The sequence below is a fragment of the Macadamia integrifolia genome, chromosome 11, assembly GCF_013358625.1.
Source record: "Macadamia integrifolia cultivar HAES 741 chromosome 11, SCU_Mint_v3, whole genome shotgun sequence".
NCBI lineage: Eukaryota > Viridiplantae > Streptophyta > Magnoliopsida > Proteales > Proteaceae > Macadamia > Macadamia integrifolia.
Genome location: NC_056567.1, coordinates 21834822 through 21845472, shown reverse-complemented (window position 1 = coordinate 21845472; position 10651 = coordinate 21834822). Strand labels below are relative to the sequence as shown.

The 10651-nt window shown below is 38.0% G+C and overlaps 1 protein-coding gene across 8 annotated transcripts in view; it reads left to right on the top strand.

Moving 5' to 3' along the window:
• The first annotated feature begins 6631 nt into the window (after positions 1-6631).
• LOC122093611 (RNA polymerase II subunit 5-mediating protein homolog) overlaps positions 6632-10651 on the top strand; it is a 39710-nt gene continuing 35690 nt past the window's right edge. For 2 of the 8 annotated variants that reach the window (XM_042663968.1, XM_042663970.1), the window contains exons 1-3: positions 6663-7262; positions 7354-7413; positions 8261-8428. In XM_042663968.1, coding sequence (XP_042519902.1) covers positions 7059-7262; positions 7354-7413; positions 8261-8428 — 432 coding nt within the window. In that variant the 5' untranslated portion in view covers positions 6663-7058. Of the gene's footprint in view, positions 7263-7353; positions 7414-8260; positions 8429-10651 lie in introns of all 8 variants that reach the window. The other 6 variants (XM_042663973.1, XM_042663972.1, XM_042663967.1 and 3 more) reach the window with 5 other exon arrangements.

Genomic DNA, 10651 nt, shown 5'->3' with positions numbered 1-10651 from the left:
GTGAATCAACTGTAATGGAGAACTGGAATAATACTCCTTAGACTTGTAGGAGATTCTGGTTTGCTTTCCCTTTTGACAAGATGCACATATAGGATTGGAGAGCTTCTTCAACTCAGGAACATCTCTCACTGCCTTCTTCGAAGAAATCTTGGCAAGGTTTTTGAAACCAATATGCCCAAGTCTTCTGTGCCACAACCATGTCTCCTCATCTATGCTGACCATGCAAGAATCTTTCTCTAACTCTGTCAAGGTGTACAAGTTCCCTGAAGTTCTCTGTCCAGTAGCTACAACCTTTCCACTGCTTGATCTTCTTATCTCACACCCTTTACTAGTGAAAGTTACTTCATGCCCTTTGTCACAAATTTTACTGATGCTGAGAAGATTGTGTTTGAGCCCTTCAACATACAAGACATCAAGGGATTTCACCTTCCCATGGTTCAAACTTATGGACCCCTTCCCTGTAATTCTGACACCATTGTTGTTGCCAAACTTCACGGATCCACCTTCAAAGTCATGTAATTGTTCAAACCTTTCCTTATCTCCTGTCATGTGGCTTGAGCAATCACTATCAAGAATCCATGGAGTAGAGTCTCCTTGAGCCTTAAAAGCTCTATGAATAACAAATGCTGCTGCATCTTCTTCATCTTCTACTCTCTCTCTCTCTGAACCCAAACTTTCTTGACAGATTTAGATTTATTTGCTTTCTTCTGTCTTGGGAACTGTCTCTCCATCTCATCATCTTTTGTGTTTCTGAAAACTCTCTGCTTATCTCTATTCTCTTGTCTTTGTGGGGGAAACACAATTCTACAATTCCTTGCAATATGTCTAAGGTTGTTGCATCTGTAACATTCAACTGTTTCCTCCATAAGGGGTGCAAAAGGATTTCTATCCACATATCTCCTTAGACAAATGTTGAACTTGCAATCTGAGATCTTGTGTCTAAAAGTATTGCATTTATAACAATAACCTTGAAAGTTGTGCCTCTGCATCACAGGTTCCATCTGCCATCTGGACGGAGTTATGAAGTTGTCAAATGCTCTAGGTCTTTGTTGAGGACCTTGACTGTATCTATAGCTCTCTGCTCTCCTGCTTGGCCTTGCCAACTATGGTTATCTAGCATGGTTAGTCTCATGGAATATAGATGGATTTCCTCTTCTAGTTGGACCAGTCTGCACTTTATCTTTTTGTACTGCTCTCTTGACATTGCCAGTAATAGTAACATGTGCCTTTCCTCTTTGAGCAATTCTATCATTGACTTTGATAGGATTATGTGCTATTCCCTTTTAATTTGCCTTAGTATTTTTGGAAGACTCCCTAATAAATCCAAGCTCAAATTCGATGTGAGTCGGTCTTTGAGCGTTGATAATGTCATTAAGCTTCTTACTGCTAGGATGCTCTTTTGGAGTAGAGTCATCTTCAACATCTTCATTTTCTAAGTCTTCTCTTTCAATCTCAGTTCTCCCATATTCTTCAACCTTAGCCTTTAATAAGGCTAGCTCATCTGCATAACCGTCAAATTGTGCAAGAATCTCATATTGCTCCTCTAGTTGTGCTTTCAAAGCCACTTTCTCCAACTCAAGAGTGTTGCAGTCAATGGTTTTCTGTGAGAGTTGATACTCAAGATCATCTAAGGTCTTCCTTGACTTATTGGCTTGATCTTTCAACTCAATAACTATTTGTTCTTGCCCTTTAAGGTCTTGAGTGACCTTTTTCACTTTCTTCCTTTCTCTTTTAAGCTCTCTAAGGGCAACTGTAAGTTCAACCTCTAGATATGATTTTTTATCTTCCTCTTCTTCTTCTGTAGAATCTTCCTTGCTAAAAGAATCTTCTTTGTTTTCTTCCATATCTATTGAGACCATGAACATAGCCTCATCATCTTCATCATTAGATGATTCTTCAGACTCTTCATCAGATGTATCACTACATTTCTTAGAAACCAAACTTTTCTTCTTGTCGTTGTCTTTCTTGTATCTGTTTGAGAAGAATTTCTTCTTTCCTTTGAAATGACGTTTCTTTCATTTTCATCTTCATCACTTTCTATTTTTCCTTGGTTAGGACACTTGGATGCAAAATGTCCAACCCTTCCACAGTTGAAACATTTGAAAGGCAACTTGTCCTTATATTTTCCTGTTCCTCTTTTTAACTTTCTGGTGAAACGAGTTGTAATCTCATATTCACTCTCATCAGTATTCTCCACAGACTGCTTCTTCTTCTCATTAATTTTCAAGTTTTTCATTGCCTTGAAAGCAGCTTGTTTGTCAGTGGACTTACCCTTTTTCCATCTCATTTCAAGAGCTGTGAAAGTGCCATGCACTTGATCAAGAGTAATAGTGTCTAGGTCCTTTTCCTCTTCAATAGATGACACCTTGGAGTCATACTTTGACAACAAAGATCTCAGGATTTTCTGACAAACAACTGAATCCTCTAGATTGGCTCCCAGACCCCTAATAGAGTTGACCACTTCATTTACCCTGGTTATATAGGTGTCAATATTCTCTCCCTCTTGCATTAGTAGACTTTCAAACTGGCCTCTGAAAGTCTGAAGCTTTGCTTTCCTTGTCTTTTCATCTCCTTCATAAATACTCTTCAGTCTTCCCCAGATATCCTTGGCTGAGTAATCATAAGATCATGTTCACATTTAATTGCAATAAGTAATCATTTAATCACAATGTCTTCTAATTCTTGATCTTAAAGTGTCACTATCCAACTAAAATCAGCGGTTCTTCATCCAACCAAAAAAAGTCACTACAATTAACAGTTGCTTTTTCCCTTTCAAAACTATCCAACCTAATAATCCTATCAACTAATATATTATACTAGTTCAATCACATACAAAATAACCAAAAAAATTATTCAGATACTCGGGCCTTGCCCCTTTTGGCCAAGTATTTTTCGTAACCAAGCAAAACGAATAGAAGGATTCATTTTCAGAAAAAATTCTCTCTTTATGGGATCCTCCAACAGCAGCATGGCATCCAAGTGCATGTCACTCCCCATTGGTAGGTCCTCCATTTCATCTAATATCTTCAAAGCATCAGACACAGATCCACTTGCACTCGAAGTAGCAGTTAAAGCATTGATTCGGATCTTTGCCATTTCACCCAAGGAAGATAAGATAGTCATAGCTTCAGATTGGGGTACACGAGTTGCCTTTCTTTGCTTTTGTTTCCCTGAAGTAGAATCAAGTTTTTGCTTCTTTGATCCACTATATATCTCCTCAGGTACAGAGTCATCATTATCATCATTATCCAATCTATTCATTGTGGTTGATTTTGATACTCTTCTTTCAGGTTGTAACTCCGGAATATCTTCAATGAATTCCGTTTCTAAAACTTCACGGGCACTACTCTTTGCATCTTCATTTGGACACCTAGCATCCTTTCCATTAACACCAGTTCCCTCAAAAAGTCCATCCAATTCCTCCTCAAACTTTAGTAGCCCCTTCAAAAATTGCACGGCTTGCTTATGCTTCTGCCAATATAATAAATCCACTTTTTCAACACATTGACATGATAATTATAATCTATTAAATATTTTAAAACTTAGTAGAAAGTTAACTATTACCGCTTTGAAGTCGTCCCAATGTTCTTTCGTTTGGTGGGTTGACTTTCTGTGTCAGGTATACCATCCTCATCCACTGTTATTTTCCAATAATACTTTCCATGTAATCCATGCACTTCTCAAGGCCCTATAATAGTTCTTAATTGCTTGCATATCATAATTGGCTTGCTTTGACTCATTAAACTGCTTTAAAATGATATCCCAAGCATCCCTACTAAAACTAGTATTTATTCTAGCTCCTTTACGTACTTGATCCAATAAGATGTCAATAAAGTGTTTTTTGTAATCATCTGTCCAATTTGCTAGCCCTTTGATGATTTCCTTCCCAATCTCCATCTTTCTTTTTTTACTAGCATTCTCATTCATAGCAATTTCTTTCCCCCTTGATAGATTGGATGATTTCTCTTGTGTATCCATCATTCTTATCTTACTTGTAGTCACTTTAACTTGGCAATAACCATAAGGATGTCCAACCTTGATCATCATAACTAATTAATTCAACATATAGGTTAATAATTAAAAAATATATCACATTAATAAACAAAGTGCAGCTAGCTAAAAGGCTAAAGTTGAGATAATAACATAATCATACAATAAATAAGAAGAGAAGAAGGGAGGATTTGTTGCTGCAGAGGAGATAGGGACATTTGTTATTGTAGAGCTCTGTGAAAGGGGTAATGTTAATAATGCTTGGAGGATATTCAATGAGATTATCATCAGCAGTCAGTTTGTTCCAGCAACAAGCATTGTTAATTGTATTCTTAGTGGTCATCGGAAAGTGGGAAGACTAGCTGAAGCCCAAAATCTATTTCAGAGCATTCAGAAGGGGAGTTTCACAGGGTTACCTGATGTCTCAACACACACTATCATGGTTGATGGATACTGCAAACAGGGTAATATTATAAAGGCACTCTATGTATTTGAAGAAATGTTGAAGAACAATATTCCAATTAACGAGACATTGTATGAGGTTATTATTAGAGGACTGAGTGTGTGTGGGAGGGTTGAGGAAGCACACAAGTACTTAAATGAAATGATTGAGAATGGTCATTTGGCTTCATATGTTGAATGGAAGGTACTTTTTGACTCAACATTTGGTGCAGATGGTCATTGGATAGCAAACTTAGAAATACAAGAAAGAAGTTTTCTTCTTCAGATTTGGATGATAAAATGTATATCTCATTGGGTTAAGATATAACTTCCATGGTTTTTTGAATTTTTGGATTTTTTTTTTTCAATAAAAGTGAATTTTTGGGATTTAAAGGTTGTCATTGTTATGCATCTCCTGTCTGTAGGTGTCAATTGTGTAATTTTAAAACATCTATCATCTTGTGGTCAAATATTCTTGGAGAAATCTTGCCATACTCCAACAGTCCATTTAATTGGTAAAAGAAATCCTTTTGAAGGTTTTCATGATTTCTCTTCCCAAAATTTCGGAAACTCAATAGTCAATTGGCTTGAATGCCTTGTGGATGGGATTGCAATTTGTTGGTCTTTGAGGTTTGAGGCATAATTTGTTAAACCTGATGAGACCAGGCCAATAATCGAATTGTGTTGAACCAGAATCAGTGGATGGATCATAGAAAGTTACATCTCTAAATAAGAAGTTGAAACTAAAAATACTCAAAATAGTCAATTCTCATGTAAATTGGTTGAAATCTAATCGTTGAGGATCTGTAGATCAAATCAAACATGCCTGTTCAATAATTATCAAGAAAGATCAATTGGGTTATATAAAGTGTAATCTTCATCTTGTAACATAGGTACAACTCCAAATGGCTGCAGTGATTAATTACAAGTCTACTACCACAATTATGAATCTAGAACAGAGCAAGAAGAGATCTGAAAGAAATATAAGAGAAGCCTTTCACCAAATTGAAAAGCAATGGGGAAGGAAGAGATTTGAAAGAGACAAAAGATTTTCAGTGGTTACCCACTGGCCACAGCCAATCTCAAAGTACTACCATCATACATATGGAGGCATATGTTAATCAAAAGAACTATAAATATCTTCAAATTCTGGCATTAAAAATGTATTTGAATGTACGCAAACACACACACACATAGAGAGAGAGAGAGAGAGAGAGAGAGAGAGCTTTGATGGGTCGGACCTGAGGGAGGTTTGTTAAGTTGCCGATTTCAAGGAGGTTGTCCGGAATGATGGGAATAGAAGAGATAGGAAGGGATCAGAGAAAGAGAGAAGAATCTTACCTTAGATGGAGATTGAGTGAAGTTACTTGAAGGAATCATGGTTCTTCCCTCATAGGCTCTAGCAACAAACCCTAAAACAATCAACAATGAAACCCTAAAACAATCAGAAGGAAATCAATACGAATCCAATGAAATCGAAGAAATCCCCCTCTTCCAATACTTGCAAGCAAATGGAACAATTGATTTGTACTGCAGAGAAATTAACAAAGAAGAGAAAGAGAGCATAAATTTGACCTTGAAGCAGAGAGGGTCGAAGTGTATTGAAAGAACGAAACTAGGATCGAACCTTGGTTGAGGTCTTTTTGAAAGAACGAAGGTCCTTCAAGTCACAGTTCTTCTTTGAAGCTCCCACAATGCCTCTTCTCACCAAAGTTCCCAAGGCTCCCAGATTTTCAGGAAAAAAGGTCGAGGATAATGTCAGGTTTGTAGGGTTACTGAGAACGGGTTTTTCCCCTCTCTGTCTCAGAATGTGGAATGGATCATTTTGCCCATTCTAGAATCGGCCGCATTCTAAACCGCATTCCAATGCTCAAGAACGAGAATGGATACCAAATACTGTTTTTGACACTCTAGAATGCGTTCTAAGTATAGAATGCATTCCAAGAATGCAAACCAAACACATCCTTAGTTTAATTGTTAATTGTTATATGGATTACTGCCCTTATTTATTTAATTGTTATACGAATTAATCGGATCGATTTAAACGGTTTTAATTTGGTTTGAAACCAACGGGTTTTGTGGTTAAAACCGACCCGACCCGTTTAGCTAATCGACTTGAAACTTAAAACCATTACCGCATCATTTACTAAACCGTTTTGCGGTTTCAATGTAAACGGATCGATTCGATTTCGGTAAACGATTTCCGATACAAATTCACACCCTTAGGGGAAAGGACCCAAAAGCCACTCTGCCCCTTCCGTGCCCTCCCGCAGCCCTTTCTCTCCGGCGACACCCTAACTGTCAGATAAGCTCAAAGGTAATAGCAGAAAGGAAAATAAAGAGGAAGTGAGGAATTTTTCCCCGATCCAGATAGTCTTCTCTGACTCTTCAATTCTTGTGTATATTGCTTTAATGGTTGAAGTTGCAGAAGATATAATCAATGATTTTAATGGCAGAAAACTATTAGAAATGCCATCAAATCAGTATTCCTCCAAGCATTCACTAACAGATTTGTCTTTTTTTTCCTCGGGTGTTCCATGTCAAGTTCACAGTTTCTAAGAACCTGCAATAAGTGCACTTTTATACTGTAGTTATTACAGACTTGCAGGGTTTTCTATCTAGCGATCATGGAAAATGGGGTGAAGGGAACAGTGACGCCACTTGCTTCCGTATTTCCTGTGGAAGGGGCCCAAAAGGCTGCGAAGCGTGTGCAAGAAACCCTCGCAAACAGGCAAAAGGAGCTGGACTATGTCCATAATTTTGTGGTGGACAACACCAACCTCGTCAATCTTGTGCAGAGGCTCCCCGATGAACTATCCCACGATGTCATGGCAAGACCCACCACAGCATGGCCTCTTCTTCCTTCATCCCTTTTTCTGAATCTCTCGTGTTTGATGGATTGTTCCTCTGGATGTTTGGCAGGTTCCATTTGGCACGGTGGCATTCTTCCCTGGTCGTTTGATCCATACCAATGAGTTCTTGGTAATTCACTGTCTCCATTTTCTCTACAACTGCTGCACAACGTAGTCTTAATTCTTCCGTATTGGAGTCCAAGTTTATGAATAATGATCTGTTAGGGGCTGGATGAACTGAATAGTTAGCTGTTTTCTAAATACATTTTGCAATAGCAGTTAACGAATGCTCATGCGCTGTCGGGACAATACTCTGGACTTCCTTTTGGAGTCCGTATTGATTAATTGATGCTTTCTTTTGTTTTTCTGACTATTTAATTAATTGATCATGCTTACAAAGCTCCCATTTAGGTTGGAACTCTAGTGCACTGAGGTAGAACAAATTAATGCTGTACTACTCACTGGGACTTCCATTTTCCCAGTAGGTACACTGAATGGCTTTTTGATATTCAACGGTATGTTTAGTATCTTTAGATTGCTAAAAGATCTAATTATTTGCTTCCATTTCTTGGTAAGAAAAAGTGCATGCTATCTTGGATCTTGCAATGGTAGACTACCATGCTGTCACTAGGATATTTTAAATGATAAACTAGCTTTGAGTTTGGTTAGTCTTTTTTCCAAGTTAATGATACATCAGTCATCTGTATTTGCTTAATACTTTATTCTGCCAGTATTTATGTTGGTTTGTATATCACATGTTATTATAACCTTGAATTGAAAAGGAAGAGTGCGAACCCAGTGCTGTGGCTGTATTCCAATACAGTTGGGTTGTTGCTCTAGAAGTCACAAAGTCACAACTAGCCTCATTTAAATTCCGTTGTTTTCTGATGTTCAATCTTCATCTGAACCAAGTAATCAGTCTGCCTCTTTCTGGATTTGATTTTTGTTTTCTAACATAAATTTTTTTAGTGTTATAGGTTCTATTGGGAGAAGGGTACTATGTCGAAAGAACATCCAGACAAACTATTGAGATTCTACAGAGAAGAGGAAAAGTTCTTCAGGAGCAAGTTGATTCTCTGAAGGCTACGATTGAGGACCTTAAAATTGAAGCTTCCTTTTTTGATACTACGGCTATTGAAGCTGCTGTAAGTTTCTCAATTGTCCCCTTAACTTCTTCCGGTTCTTCCTCTTTCAATACACCAGGGAGTGGGCACATGCATTGCAGTTTTAGTGTTTGTTGTTTTCACATCATAGTTGTCACGAAGTTTAGGCAATCCTAGGCTTTGGAGGAGGGAAAAATCAAGGCGACACCACAAGGCGTGAATGTGTCGTGTAAGAAACCAAGGCACCCTTCCAACCAAGGGCACCTTGATGCCTAGGCGACAGCTTGACAATTCATATTATGGTTGAGAAATGCAGTTTCTATAGTTGACATTATCATGTTATTTCTTTTTTGAGGCAAAGATTTTATTTATGATATGAAGCTCTATCGCAAGTCGAGGTTGGAGGTAAGCCTTGCTCATAAGACATGGCAAAATTTGAGTGTCATTTTGTTTCATACACATTAGAAATAGGACAGTTGACTGGAGTTGTGAAGTTTCATGGGTTTATTCTATATACTTAACCACTTCTTTTTGATATAATTAATCATTTGTTGAATGATCATGGGGGGGAGGTTATGAATCACCCACTGGATCTAGATCAATATATGAAAAAGAATCTTATTTCCTAAGCTCCAAATAAAAGGTTTTGGGTATGATTTAGAAGTTTGTACAAAAAACTCAGTTTGACTTATAAAAATAGAGAAACTACAATGTCTATGCCTCTTATTTGAAATTAAAATATTATAATCAGAATGTCAAAGACATCTCTTCTTTGAGCAAAACAGGAGATTGCTAAAGCTGATCACAGGTTGTGCACTTCTAATGCAAATGTAACTTTTAGACCTAAATTAAGACTTTGAGGGGTGGGATCTGCAAAGGTGGAACTCCAAGCACAACAGAGCAGATATAGGAACTAATAGTAGATATAGTTTATAACTGAAATTTGTTGACTGGATTCTAGCGACAGAATTGCGATTGGATTTAGATAATGATAACAGGAACTAAACTAAGAAAGTAGGTGATGTTGATACAGTTGCACTTACCTGGTTGGACCAGCAGGACCGGTTGTGGAAGCCAAGGGCCAAGAATAACCGGTCCAGCCCAGGTTTTGGTCCAACAAGGACTGGTAGTAGTTAGTTTTACATTATGTCTTTTATTTGTTTTTGAGTAGGATACGTAGGAGGTAGAGAAGTAGGTTTATGTTTGGAGTCTAAGTAGGAGTTTATTTCAGTATTAGAGTCTAAGTAGGAGTAGTATTTTATTTTCCCTTTATAAACTTACATAACTCAATGTTTAATCTTTAGAGTGAATTTAAATTTTAGAATTAGTGAATTCGTGTGTGGTGTGTGATCCCTTCCCCCTCTTGTGCGATTTTCCCTATTCTCCCTAAGGCTACTCCATCAATTTGGTATCAAAGCCGAAGGATCCTATCATCCCTGTCACCCTACTCAAACAAAACTCCATACCTCCTATAACCGTCATGCTCCATTCTGCCCTACCATACCCCATCGCTCTTTCCTTCCTCCCGATTTCAATTCTGCCTGAAAAATATCCGACAGAGCGGAAGGAAAGAAGAAGCAGTGGAAGAAAAGAACAAGCAGAATCAGGAAAAAAAACCCCCCGCCTCCTCTTTCTTTGTTTGACAGCCAGAAAAAAAAATCAGGCGAAGAAGAAAGGCGAGAAGAGAAGAATCGTACAGAAGGAGAAAAAAGAAGAAGAAGGGAAGACGAAAGGAGCAAAATAGAAGAAGGAACAGAAAATAGAAGAAGAAGAAAAAAAAACAAAAGAGACGACAGAAATTAGAGAGGCAGAAGACAGAAGAAGAAGAAGATTGGAAGAAGAAGAACAGAAGAGAGAAACAGAAAAAAAGAAGAAGAAAGAAGAAGAAGAAGTAGAAGCAGAGAGAGAAGACGAAGGGACAGAGAGAGACGAAGAGGCATACTTGGTTTCTGTCGCCGATTGCTCGCCTCAAATCCTGCCGCTAATTGCTCTGAGTCTCCAACGTCTCCAAGGAGAGATATCTCCTCTTATCGGCAATCCAAACTCCCCAACCCCATCCTTTTTATTTCCTTTTTCCTACTTCCTCTTTTTCAAAATTACCCCTTTAATTCTATTAATTTCCCCCAAACCCCTCCCATTATCCTTTATGCCTTTCTATTCCATGTTCTTCTTTATTTCCAATTAGACACCCTTTCTCCACACGTGTCTTCCTTTGTGACTTAAAGTGCACCTTCACTATTTACAGTTTTGCCATCCCTGCAAAAA